The sequence below is a fragment of the Anomaloglossus baeobatrachus genome, chromosome 5 (genome assembly GCF_048569485.1).
Source record: "Anomaloglossus baeobatrachus isolate aAnoBae1 chromosome 5, aAnoBae1.hap1, whole genome shotgun sequence".
Classification (NCBI taxonomy): domain Eukaryota; kingdom Metazoa; phylum Chordata; class Amphibia; order Anura; family Aromobatidae; genus Anomaloglossus; species Anomaloglossus baeobatrachus.
The window spans coordinates 232,487,395-232,501,520 of record NC_134357.1 but is presented as its reverse complement, the minus strand read 5'-3'; the positions used below and the strand labels follow the sequence as shown (position 1 = coordinate 232,501,520).

At 53.3% G+C, this 14,126-nt stretch overlaps 1 protein-coding gene across 1 annotated transcript in view; it reads right to left on the bottom strand.

Moving 5' to 3' along the window:
- Positions 1 to 14,126, bottom strand: part of ACY3 (aminoacylase 3) — a 486,199-nt gene that overhangs the window by 291,205 nt on the left and 180,868 nt on the right. Inside the window, exon 3 of the mRNA XM_075349151.1 lies at positions 12,958 to 13,156. Coding sequence (XP_075205266.1) covers positions 12,958 to 13,156 — 199 coding nt within the window. The remainder of the gene's footprint in view (positions 1 to 12,957; positions 13,157 to 14,126) is intronic.

Below are 14,126 nucleotides of genomic sequence, written 5' to 3'. Positions count from 1 at the left end.
ACGGGGGACAACTGCTTGCAACGGAGGACCGCTGCCTATTCTACCTCTTCCTCTGAGGTGGCCTCGCCTTCCGCTGTTAATATTGGAAACATCCGATGGCAGGCCTGATGGGAGAGGGCCGCCCGGTATCCGTTCCCTCCACCGCGCGGGACATAGAAAGCTACTAGCGCATCGCCATTGGGAAGGCTCTCACCCGCTTCCTCGGACTCCAGAGGAGCCCATTTGCCTGCAGACGCTGGCCCTTGGGTCTCTAGCCTTAGGCGGTAGCTGTATACCCTCACGGTGTGGGCGGTTGCCTTCAATCAGGACTTTTGCTGTTGTGAAACCCCTGGGGTTCCAGTCACATTCGGATCTGACTATTGTCGGCGGCTCCAAGCCTGGTCGGGGTCCGATGGCCCTGCCTGTGTGTGCTGGCTTCACTTCGCTCCCCGGTCGGTACCGGCGGGCCGTCATCCGTCCCCAGTCCTACGGTTCCGCGTTGCTCCACCACTCCTGCAGATGGCCACCACCGTCTGCCAACCTTGCTCTTAGTGCCTGGGCCACAAACCCAGACACCCAAGTGTTTACTCCTCACTCCTCAAACTCCAACACTAAACTACTACTTCTAACTGACACTTTTCCCGCCTCCAGGCCTGTGAACTTCTCGGTGGGTGGGGCCAACCGCTTAGCTCCGCCCCACCTGGTGTGGACATCAGACACTGGAGGGAGGCAACAAGGGTTTTTGTTTGGCTGGTGTCCCTGTCTAGTGGGGGTGGAGGGGGGGTGTTTAGATGTTATCTGTGACGACCTGGCTAGGCCAGGGCACCACACTTGGGGAAATCACTGCATGGAGGGAATCTGTGTTCACTGTAAACAGCTTGGCAATTGTGGCATACCTGGGCAATGTAACCTCCTCTTCCCCGCAATTCAACACTCGCACGGGCACCCTCCCCTTCCAGACATCGAATACCCCTCTGGCCATCAACACTGTGGGCCACTGTTCTGAGGGCAGGGGCTCTACTTCTGCCTGGTAATCTTGTCCACGGGAGCCTGCAGCTGCCCTGCATCATATCATCATCTCGCGGGGGAACTATAAGGGAGCTACATCCATTACCCGTACACCGCCAGATAGATTTACCTGTTGCGGCTGCAGGAGGTCTCGGATCTCACATTGCATGACTCTCTGTCGCCCTGCTCCTGCAGTCACAGATAGCTGTTGGAGTAAAAACAACACTTCCTCCATACAGTTCTCAATGACATTTATTCCCAAAATGATCTTAGGGTTCCGATCACTAGGGTCATTCTGCACAACCATGAGTCCTTGTCACGTCAACTTTACCCAGCCCACCTTAATGGTCACCTCATTGAAATTTAGTCACTGGTAACCCGTTGACGGCGTTGATGGTAATGCTGTCATCTGGCGAGGCGAGTTATTATTATTATTATTATTATTTATTTATAGAGCACCATTAATTCCATGGTGCTGTACATGAGAAGGGGGGTTACATACAAAATACGTATACAAGTTACAGTAGACAGACTAGTACAGAGGGAAGAGGGCCCTACCCTTGCGGGCTTACATTCTATAGGATTATGGGGAGGAGACAATAGGTGGGGTGTAGGTCAGGCGGCGGCTCCGCACGGTAGTCGGGCGGCAGCTCCGCACGGTGGTCGGGCGGCAGCTCCGCACGGTGGTCGGGCGGCAGCTCCGCACGGTGATCGGGCGGCAGCTCCGCACGGTGGTCGGGCGGCAGCTCCGCACGGTGGTCGGGCGGCAGCTCCGCACGGTGGTCGGGCGGCAGCTCCGCACGGTGGTCGGGCGGCAGCTCCGCACGGTGGTCGGGCGGCAGCGAGTTCATTGTAGATTGTAGGCATTTCTGAACAGGTGCGTTTTCAGGTTCCGTTTGAAGTTTGCAAGGGTAGGGGATAGTCTGACGTGTTGAGGCAGCGAGTTCCAGGAGACTGGGGATGCTCGGGAGAAGTCTTGGAGTCGGTTGCGTGAGGAGCGAATGAGAGAGGAGGAGAGGAGGAGATCTTGGGAGGACCGGAGGTGACGTGTTGGAGTGTAGTGGGAGAGTAGTTCGGAGATGTACGGAGGGGAAAGATTATGCACAGCTTTGTAGGTCAGTGTTAGAAGTTTGAATTGGATACGGTGGAGGATTGGAAGCCAGTGGAGGGACATGCAGAGGGGAGAAGTGGGGTGGTATTGAGGAGAGAGGTGGATAAGTCGGGCAGCAGAGTTAAGGATGGACTGGAGAGGGGCGAGCGTGTTGGCAGGGAGGCCACAGAGGAGGATGTTACAGTAGTCGAGGCGGGAGATTATGAGGGCAAGCACTAGCATTTTAGTAGATTGCAAATTTAGGAAAGGGCGGATTCTGGAAATATTTTTGAGTTGAAGACGGCAGGAGGTGGTGAGGGATTGGATGTGTGGTATGAAGGATAAGGCAGAGTCAAAGGTCACTCCGAGGCAGCGAACTTTGGGTACTGGCGAGAGCGTGGTGTTATTTATTGTAATAGATAGATCAGGTGGAGAGTGTAGGTGAGACGGAGGAAAGATGATTAGTTCAGTTTTGGCCACATTGAGCTTTAGGAAGCGAGAGGAGAAGAAGGAGGATATAGCAGATAGACATGTCGGGATTTTGGACAGCAGAGATGTGGCATCTGGGCCAGAGAGGTAGATCTGGGTGTCGTCGGCATATAGGTGGTATTGGAAGCCATAGGACTTTATGAGTTGTCCCAGGCCAAATGTGTAGATAGAGAAAAGTAGGGGTCCTAGGACAGAGCCTTGAGGGACGAGGGAGTTCATTATCTAACCAAAACTTGTTATACAGTACATAGGGAATGGTCGTCCTGGGAGCCGGTATCAAGAAGCGCAGAGGTCGGGATCCCATCCAGGGTGATGGAAACGATGGGCCGTCCCCCCACATACCGCTCTCGTCAGTCTGCTGGGCCTTGGGAGTTTATTCCTGGGGATTGGCCCTTGGCCCCAGGGGTTGCCCGTTTAAAGGACAGATCCGAGCGTAATGGCCAGTCTTATTACACTTATAATAAACAAGCTGTCCATACCGGTCGAAGTCCTTCCTCTCATCCAGGGAACATCCTCTGGGCAGTCGGTTAGCTGAATATTTCCTGCTGGTGTGGCCTTTGGCTTGAGCTGCATTGTCTCCAAGATCCTTGCGATGTCACTGCTCTGCTGTTGCACCTGTGAAGACAAATCATTGATTCCGCCCACGGACACTACCGGAGGTGTTGGTTCCAGCAATGCTAAGGCAGGGGGCTTCACATCTAAAGGAGAAGTGCTTGCTAGGATGGAAGCGGAGAGACAGTAGCCTCTGGGGGCTGCAGGGCTTTGATCGCCCGTTCTTTCAAGATAGGAAAGTCTAATGTAGGATGCTCCAGGGCCCACTGCTGGAGCTGCTTAGGATCTTCCAATGATGCCAGGTCTTGCAGGAACTGTTTCACATGGATCTTGTTACCCTCTTGTTCACCAATGTCGTTGATCAGTTTCAGAGTCCGTAACGCTGCTTGCAGTCGCAGTGCATAATCTCTGATGCTATCTTAGGGGCGCTGTTTGCAGCTGTAGAACCTCATTCTCAGCTCAGCTTCAGTGCGGGTCTCAAACGCAGCTCCCAGCCGTTTGAAGATGGCGGGGACCGAGGTTCAGTCCTCATCAGTCCACGTTTCCACTTCCAACTCAGCGGCGCCTGTCAGCTGACCGAGTACCACAGACGCTCACTGCCAGCCTGTCAGGGCATACATATCAAGAACGGTACAGCTCTTCCGCTTGAATCCCTACAACACATCAGGTCGGCCATCATATTGTGGGAGCCAGGCAGCGCCAGGCACGTAAGGTAAGGTGATCGGCATGATAGGTACGACCGCCTCGGCCCTGGGTGCCGCCACTCCTGCGGCCGGAGCAGCGCCCGCTGCACCCGCATTACCCTGGTCTGGTGGGGGTAGCACTGCGATGCATCCATCGTCCAGCGTGGACATCTTCACATTCCCCTTTGGTTTTCGACAGCCACTCACTGTTCCCTCTGGGAACTTCCAGTTCCGGGCAAACTCTCAGGACGAAGGGCGGGACTTCGGCTTTGCGCGCTTTTGGTCTGGAAGATGGCATTTTGGCGCCAAAGATGGCGGAAAATGGCGGGAACGGAATTTTTGACATGCAGCTTGGATTCTAAGGCACATGTCACCCAGGTTAGTGGGCCCAGTTCGTATCCTGTTTATAACGCCAAAAATGTGAGGTGTGCCGCCCCTGCAGCTGATCGAACTGGTCGGATCCGGGGGTGGTGATTACTTGTGACTCGAGGGTCTCTGGACCCAGGGGCTCGGGGCCACACTCAAATGACAAAGACAAAGGGGAGTATTTACAGGGAATTTGGTATAGTTCATGACGCCACCCGTGGTGTTCGGTAATTGGGAGTACCGCCGCTACTGTGGTGAGTACCCGGGGTGATGGAGTGGGGCAGCTAGGTGACGTTGCCTTCCATGGGTAGGGGTAGGCCCCGTGACTCTGGATGGTGATGCGGGGACACAGTGCAGGAGTCAGTCGGGTATTCACTCAGCAATGAAGCAGACGCTGACAACAGAGTAAACCAAGTCTCTGAACGCCGTTGCCTCTTGAGGGGAGCTCTTCCGGGTCCCGTCCCCTGCAGCACTGCCCGTGGTCCGTAACCTGCCTCCTGGCACAAAGTTTTAGATTGTCCGTAGTGGCTCGGTAGCTTGGAGCTTTCCGGGCCCCGCTCCCCACTATGGCTAAGTGAAGGAGCCTGCTCTCAGGAGCTCACGCTTTGGAGTTCAGTGGGCCGCTTGTTTGGAAAGCCCTATCCCCCTCATTGCGCTAGTGAACCCAATCCCTGAGCTTCTTGGGAACAGTCCGTAAACGCCCTGTCCTCCGCAGGTTAATTGCGGAGTCGCCTGAAGCTTCTCCCCGACCTAGGGTCTGTGTACCCCGTCATGCCTTCGGCCTGGACTGGTGATAGGACCAGGCTGCTGACCGTCCTCCAAGACAGGTCCCAGGCACCTAGCCTCAATCTCCTGCAACCGGGGGTCCGACTCCTCTAGGTCCAGACCACCATCTGCGACCTAGTTTGCTTCTCCCCTGGGAGTTACAACTCCCAAATTCCTCAGAGCTCCTCACAGCTCGAGGGATACTACCACTGAACTCAACTTGACACATCCCACCTCCCTGCCTGACCCCTAGGTGGGTGGCCCTATTCCTGCTTAAGCAGTCCACTGGTATGCCTGACAGGTGTGGTGCAAAGTGTATCTAGGATTTGTGAATGCTGGTGGAGGCAGTACTACAGGATTGAGACCCAGAACCTGGGGGGTTGAATCCTGCACTAAGAAAAAGAGCGTGCAGAACCCTGTGACGACCTGAATAGTCCAGGGTGTCACATATATCCAGTATACTGTGTATGTATATATATATATATATATATATATATATATATATATATATGTAGTGCCCTGGACTAGCCAGGGGCCACAGGTAACAATACACACACACACGCCCACCCCCAGCAGGTCATCGCAGTCATCTCCAGTGAGACCTGATTTCCTCCCTCGGGTTCAGACAGACACACCAGGTGGGCGGAGTCAGGCAGATGGACACGCCCACCGAGGAGTCTAGCTGGTCTGAGGCAGGAAAAAACGGAGACAAGTCCAGGCAGAGGAAGAGAGAGGAGGTCTGCAGAGAGGCAGACGCAGACTGGGGCCTAGGTTGGAGCCTAGGGCCCTCGTGTAGCAGTCAGGCAGACGGTAGTGGCCGTCTGCGGGAGCCGGGAAGACAGTCTTGGTGGAACCGTAGGTAGCCGGGGTTGGGCGGTGGCCCACCGGTACCGAACCGGGGAGCCAGATGGGAAACCGGAGCGCACAAGAAGGTGCAGGAAAGGACTTACACTACCAAACTGGGGTCAGGGGAAAAACACCGCAGCCGCCTGTGGGACCCGTCCATCCAGCCGTTTGTTTTACCAGAGACTCCGTGTACGTTACTGGCTGAGTGAGTACCACCGTGCCGTCTGGCACCGCGCTGCCCCCGCGACCCTGCACCTCGCCAAACCCCGCCATCTACCTTCCAGTCAACATCACCGGGCTCCGGGACCACCAAAATTCCCCCTACCCACGGAGGGGAGAGAACCATCCCAGCTGCTCCCTGTCAACGCTCCCGGGATCCCCGTACAGAGCAGCGGTGGTGTCCGAACCTCACCACATACCGTGGGTGGCGTCACAAACCGACATCCCAAACCCCACCAAACCATCCCTTTCACTCACGGGCGAGGAGCGCCGCTCGAGTCCCCGGATCCGGCCCATCGCTCAAGCCACCGAGCAGCAGCAGCAGCACCGGACCCGAGCGTGGTGAGCGCAGCGCCCTCCACGCCCGCGACATATATATATAGATATTATATATATATATGCATATATATATATATGTATATATACACACACTAATGCGTATGGAGAGGTACTACCTTTTTATTCTGTAGGCTTCCTGTTCCTGGGAGTGGATACACTCTCTCTGTACAGTCCTATCATAATTCGGAAAAAATCAAATGACTGGTAAGTAATTATCATTTTTTTTAACCTCTCCATTGTCTGTGTCGGAGTCTATTGGACTGCACTCCGATGTTTTGCACTCACCAATTGACTTGAATGGGTGCGCAACATCGGATATACGCTGCCAATTGCAGCATGCAGTGATTTTTTTTCTTCTAATGCCAAATTGGTATGATAAAAAAGTGCTGGTCGGCACTGCCCCATAGCATAAAATTTGGCTATTGTAGCACCCCATGGGGACTCAGGGGTTACTCGTCACCGGGCCAGTGGCTTTGTGGGGTACGCTGTGACTGGCCTGACCCGGCTGCATGGCCCCGTCGGCTACATGTAACGACAGGTGCAAGGGTGTCCGGTGTAAAAGTGCGAATGGAAGGAGGGCGAAGGGTCCCTGGGAAGTGTGTCACTGGTTGCGGTGGTGACAAAGGTCTCAGCCTCCTTCGCTGCAGACCCTCCCTGCGACTTTTCCTCTACCAGGAGCGGTTCTGGATGGGGATGGGGGATGCTTTGCAGCGCCACCCATGGTGTGCGGCCAGGGATCAGCCGCCACTGCGAGATGTTGTTGCTCTCCTCCGGGGCTGATTTTCACACAGCACAGGTAGTTCATCTCCCCACTGGTGGAGTGAGCCCCGGGGAAGACAGTGGCGACTGGGGCAGGGGCCGTTGGCGCCGAAGCGCGGGCATCAGTGCCGGTAATAACAGTCCGAGGCAGCGACTGCGGGTCCATAACTTTTACTTACAGTTCATTAGAAGGCTGCCCTCTGGGTACCGGTCACCGCCGTGCTGGGCCCCAGCCGATCCCGGGTAAGCAAGGAGCAACCACCGGTGTCCGTGAACATGTAAGACCTTTCTCCTCTGCGCTTGTAGTGTAATGTGGATTCCCGTGGCGTGAAGCGACTTGGGGACATCCTCAATCACAATGCCCCACTCGGTCACAGCAACAATCCTTTGGCAAACATTTGCAGTTCTCCGTCAGGGGGTACACCAGGAACAAGGTGTACAGTCTCTTGTTAAAGTCAAGATTCCTGGGAAAACAAGTATTTGCCTCCCGCCCTTTTTTGGAGGTACGAGGTTTCCTGCCACTTTCCAGTAGTGGGTCTCACTTTTGCGCGTCTATATGGGCTCCACCCACGAAGGCATACATCCTCCTTTTCCCATGCTGGATAGACAATGGCGGCCGTTGTTTTTAACCCATAGTCCATAAGTCACATAACAATATCCGGTTCGTGACGCCAGGTAAAAAGTTTTAAAGGCAGACAATACTGGTGGGTGCGGGCACAAGACCCTCGCAGTGCCAAATGTTGCGCCCCATGAGGCCTAAGGGGTTTACTCGTCACCAGGGCAATGGTTTCATGGGGTTCGCTGTGATTGGGCAGCACAGTGGCTCAGTGATTAGCACTGCAGTCTTGCAGCGCTGGGGTCCTGGGTTCGAATCGCAAGGACAACATCTGCAAGGAGTTTGTATGTTCTCCCCATGTTTGCATGGGTTTCCTCCGGTTTCCTCCCACACTCCAAAGACATACACCTAGGGAATTTAGATTGTGAGCCCCAATGGGGACAGTGTTCCTGATGTATGTAAAGCGCTGCGGAATAATATGTTAGTGCTATATAAAAAAAATAAACATTTATTTATTTATTTATTGGCCTGACCCGGCTCTGTGGCCCCGTCAGCTACATGTAAAGACAGGTGCAAGGTTCTCCGGTGTAAAAGGGGGGATTGAAGGAGGGTGAAGGGTCCCTGTGGAGCATGTCACCAGTTGCGGCGGTGACTGGGGTCTCAGCCTCCTCCGCCGCAGACCCTTCCTGTGACTTTTCCTCTCCCAGGAGCGGTGTTGGATAGGAATGGGGGATGCTTTGCAACGCCACCCGTTGTGTGTGAGCAGGTATCAGCCGCCGCTGTGAGATGTCACTCTCCTCCGGGACTGGTGTTCACGCAGCTCAGGTAGTCCAGCTCCCCACAGGTGGAGCGAGCCATGGGAGGACGGTGGCGACCGGGGGGAGGGGGCATTGGCGCAGAAGCGCGGGGCGACGGCGCAGAAGCGCGGGGCGACGGCGCTGGTAATAACAGGCCGAGGCAGCGTCTGCAGGTCCACAACTTTTACTTACAGTTCGTTAGAAGGCTGCCCTCAGGGTACCGGTCACCGCCGTGCTGGGCCACAGCCGATCCCGGGTGTCCGTGAACATGTAAGACCTTTCTCCTCTGCGTCTGTAGAGTAATGTGGATCCCTGTGGCATGAAGCAACTTGGGGACTCCAGTTCCACGATGTGTACCATTTGAAATGGTGTTAGTCCGGAGACTACCTAGTCTACCTGCGACCCTGCAGAATCTGATGAAGCAACATGAAGTATGGGCCATCCTATGGCTCTGCAACCATTCTGGGCCGACCTCTAAGGGAGTGGTTCAGCTTCCATTCAGATGCCGTGTCCTCCTCAGTCTCACCTCGTGGTCTCAGTTACTCTCTGTCCACCCGGTTCCAGTTCCCTCCAGAATGCCCGCTTCTACGAGTCCATGGTGTTCTGGTACTCTCTCTCTCTGCTTTCCCCTGGAACAGCTCTCAAGCACTTATTCCAGTCGGCCCTTCTGAGGGGAGCCATTCGGCGCGCCCCTCAGCGACCTCTTTCTCCTTCTCCTTCTGACTGACTAAAGTGAAACTGTTTGTGCTCAGACACTTATTCACTCAGTGCCCCTACCCTTGGAATGACTCACTCTGCCCAGGGAGCTCGTTGCTATGGTGAGCACCTCTGCACTAGTTTCTGTGTGAAAGCACCTGGTTTCCTGCTTGTGTAACTTGATATGAGCACAAGATGTTGTGTAAAGTTCTAAACACTAGTGGTTAACCCCCTCTTACCTGGATTTGTCTCGTACTCTAAATCACATGCAGTACCCTGTGGCGACTGAGGCCTCAGGGGTGGCACACTATCCAAAAAAACATTGGATAGTATTCAGCTGGGTTATACGCTCGTTTGAGCGAGCCCTAAGGATGGGATTTTTATAAGAGCTAAATCCCCTGCACAGTTATGTACTTAGTTTATCCTGTTAGTTTAGTCTGACAAACTCCCTTTAATTTTTTGTTGTAGCATTTTGGTAGTCATTAAATCTGTGTATATGTGTATGTAGTGTAGTGTCAGCGTGTTAATATACTCACTATTGTGACGCCCTGGATTAGCCAGGTAGTCACATACATACCAACATACACACCCCCACCCTAGGCAGTTACAACAGTCAGACAAAGACCGTTGTTGCCTCCCTCCAGGGCCTGATGTCCACACCAGGTGGGGCGGAGCCAGGAGATTGGCCCCACCCACCAAGGAGTTCACAAGCCTGGAGGTGGGAAAAGTGTGAGATCAGTTTTAGAGGTGAAAGTGAGAGGAGTAAACACTTGAGGTGTCTGGGTAGGAGCCCAGGCACTGACAGCAAGGTTGGCAGATGGTGGTGGCCGTCTGCAGGAGTTGGTGGAACTCCGAAGAGCCGTAAGGACCGGGGTCGGGCATTGGCCCGCCGGTACTGGACCGGGGAACGGAGTGAAGCTAAGCACACAGGCAGGGCCATCGGACCCCGACCAGGCTTGGAGCCGCCGTCAATAGTCAAATCCAAGTGTGACAGGAACCCCAGGGGCTTCCTAACAACCAAGTCCCGACTGAAGGCAACCGTCCACCCAGAGAGGATATACAGCCACCGCCACAGGCTAGAGATCCAAGGGCAAGCGCCTGCGGGTAAAACAGGCTCGTATGGAACCTATACGCAACCACAGGAGTCAGAACATTTCTAAAAGGTGCAGGGAAAGACAGCCACCATCAGCCGTCCGGCGAGAGCACAACAACAACACTGCAGCCGGCTGCGGGACCCGTCCATCTGGCCGTTTTGGTTTACCAACGCCGCGCTGTCCCTGCACTTCAGCCATCCGGCCTCCCCGTTACACCACCGGGCCCCGGGATCACCAACCCCCTACCCACGGAGGGGGACAACATCCTAGCTGCACCCTACCATCTCTCCCGGGATCCCCGTTACCAGCAGCGGTGGTGCCATTGTCACGGGCGGGGAGGACGCCGTCGCTGCTGCGCTCTCGCTATCGCTCGGGTCCGGCGCTGCTGCGGCTGCTGCTGCTCGGTGGCTCGAGTGGTGGGCCGGATCCGGGGACTCGAGCGGCGCTCCTCGCCCGTGAGTGAAAGGGGTGGTTGGTTTGGGGGATTTAGTCCGTGACGCCACCCACGGGTCGTGGTGAAGATGGGCACCACCGCTGCTGGTGACGGGGATCCCGGGAGCGATGGTAGGGATGTTGTTTTCCCCCTCCGGGGGTAGGGGTCGGTGGTCCCGGGGCCCAGTGATGTTGTGACGGGGAGGCAGGGTCGGTGAGGTGCAGGGTTGCAGGGACAGCGCGGCGCAGTGCCGGATGGCACGGGTGTACTCACTCAGCAAGAAAGGTACAAAGTCCTCGGTAAACCAAACAGCTGGATGGACGGGTCCCGCAGCTGGCTGCAGTGCTTCTCCCCAGACAGGTGATGGCGGCTGTCTTTCCCTGCACCTTAATGTTCTCTTTCTGACTACTATGGATTCCCAACGGTAGTCCGCTCCCCGGTGTATGGGTACCGGAGGAGCCCGTTTGCCCACAGACGCTGGCCCTTGGGTCTCCAGCCTTAGGCGGTAGCTGTATACCCTCACGGTGTGGGCTGTTGCCTTCAATCGGGACTTTTGCTGTTGTCAAACCCCTGGGGTTCCAGTCACATTCGGATCTGACTATTGTCGACGGCTCCAAGCCTGGTCGGGGTTCGATGGCCCTGCCTGTGTGTGCTGGCTTCACTTCGCTCCCCGTCGGTACCGGCGGGCCGTCGCCCGTCCCCGGTCCTACGGCTCCGCGTTGCTCCACCACTCCTACAGACGGCCACAACCGTCTGCCAACCTTGCTGTCAGTGCCTGGGCCACAAACCCAGACACCCAAGTGCTTGCTCCTCACTCCTCAAACTCCAACACTAAACTACCCCACTTTTCCCGCCTCTAGGCCTGTGAACTCCTCGGTGGGTGGGGCCAACCGCTTGGCTCCGCCCCACCTGGTGTGGACATTAGACACTGGAGGGAGGCAACAAGGATTTTTGTTTGGCTGGTGTCCCTGTCTAATGGGGGTGGGGGTGTTTGTGTGTTATCTGTGACGACCTGGCTAGGCCAGGGCGCCACACCATCATCACCACGTCCCGTGGGTGACGTCACGAACAATCTCCCTAACCACACCATCCCTTTTCACTCACGGGCGTGGAGCGCTGCTCGAGTCCCCGGGCCCTTTACACCGCTCGAGCCACCGAGCAGCAGCAGCAGAAGCTCCGGACCCGAGCATGGTGAGCGCGTCCCCACCGCCCGCGACAACATCACCGCTTTCTCTGGTAACCAGAGCCGTTCTACTCCTCTTCTCAGTGACGCCACCTCTCTTGAGACTCTCCGGGTCACACTGCACTCTGCGTGACCCGGAAGTGGTTCTTATAATGTAAGCATCAGAACGAAACTCAATAGACTTACATTGTAAATAATACTTCTGACTCAAGTATAGAGTGACTTGGAGAACCTGAAGAGTGGTGATGTCGCTCTGAAGAGATCTGTAAGATGATGCACATCGTGACACGGTGCCAGTGATTTAAAGGTACACTCGACTAAAGTACCCAGCAGTGGATTGGCCTTAAAAGCTATGTGCGCATGCTGTGTCTTTTTGATGACCAGAAAGATGCACCTTTTTGGTCCCAAAAAAACCTCTCCCTCGGCATGCATTTCTTGCCGTGTTTTACTGCGTTTTTTTTTTTACAGCGTTTTTGCCCAGTGTGTTTTTTAAGTCAAATCTGTTGACTGGAAGGGCTCAAAAACACTGGCAAAAATGCAGAAAGAATTGACATGCTGCATCTTGTGGTCACCACAAAGACGCAGGCAAAAAAAAAGTTGCAATGTGCAGACAGCAAAAACGAAATCTCATAGACTTTGCTGGGGAAGGAAATGCTCAAAAACGCGGCAAAAAACGCAGCATGCACACAAGGCCAAACAGTTACTAAGGGACTGGCCCCTCTGCTCCCAGACCAATCTCGCTCATGGGTATTAGACATGTAGTTCACAAGAGATTGAACAAATGAAGTGGCCCAGCACGCCAAAACAAATGTCAAGAAGCCACCTTGACCAAAAAATTATCCAGGAATCCTAAACAAGACCCACTAATGGACAGTATATGCCGTAGTTGTCTGGTAAATTCAATTCATATATATATATATATATATATATATATATATATATATATATATATATATATGCACAGTATATTCCAAATGGAACAGCCTACTTACAGCTACAAGACACTCCGGACTTATCTATAGTATCAGCAGAGAAGAAAATGAGAAGGGAGTTTATGAGACTCTATAACTTAAATGTATAATCCTATGAAGGTCTGCATTTACCTGTATGTAGTGGCATGCATGCATCTCCAGATGCCTATGAGCCTCACTGACAATCAGACAGACGCCCATGTTTGATGTGCTGTTGTGTAAATCCAGTATCATGTCAAAGGCGTTTGAGCTGTCTCTTGGACCAAACGTCCGATTGATCTCTCTGGCCCTTTTCACTTCATATGGCTCATCTTCTTCTGAGTCTGAGGACCTGGAAAAAAATAATTTTTATACTTATACATTTTTATATACACTCAACAGTAAAATTTCAACACCAAGAAGGAAAAGTCATGGAATTTTGGAAATCATAGGAAATACATGTCGATGATATGTAAATTATGAAAAAATATAACAACATTTTCAAAACACCTCAGTTTTTTCGGTATTCAGTAAAAGTGATGCACGCTGAAACGTCTGCTGACAGCTTTGTCTGCTACCAATGAGGCATATTCATCACCATCAGAGGCGTGTTTGGCTACACTAAATGTATTTGGGCAATGATGTTCAAGATGTGCTCAATGGGAGACAAGACTGTTTTGACTTGGCTACAGAACATATTGACTGCTGGGATTCTTCTGTTTTTAAAGATGCTTTCAAGTTGTTTGACCTCCTGTGCTTCTCTTCCTTCTTTCATTAGTGACTTTATCTGGAAGCTTTTACCTGCTCTACACTGCCAGGTTTTTATGGTGGGCTTGGTGGCACATTCCTCATTCTTATTTCACGTTAAATTTCAGGAAGTAATCAGTGGCGTAATTTGAAGCTTGTGGGCCCCCAAATCTCCAATAGGGACCCCAAATATTGCAGGTCTTTAAAAATTATTTTTTCATTTGCGGGCAAAGGGGCCCTTTGGGGACCCCTAAACTCCAAAGTCAGAGTGTGATTGCAACTCCTGCACCTAGTATAGTTATGCCCCTGGTTGTAAGTCTACTTTTTGAAGGTGCGTAATTTATTTGAGAGTTTCAAGGTGTATTTGGGAGAGTTGATTTCATCATATGAGATGTGTTGGGCTGCCATGCAATCTTTTTGGATTTCTTGCACATCATGTATTAAAAAGTTGTGCGAGTATATAGGACAGTTATGGTATGTACGTCCTCCTCCTGGTATATATGTCCCCATGGGGGTTTATTTGTCCCCTTCCCAGCATATATGCTCCCATCCTAGGCCCTTCCTGGTATATATAT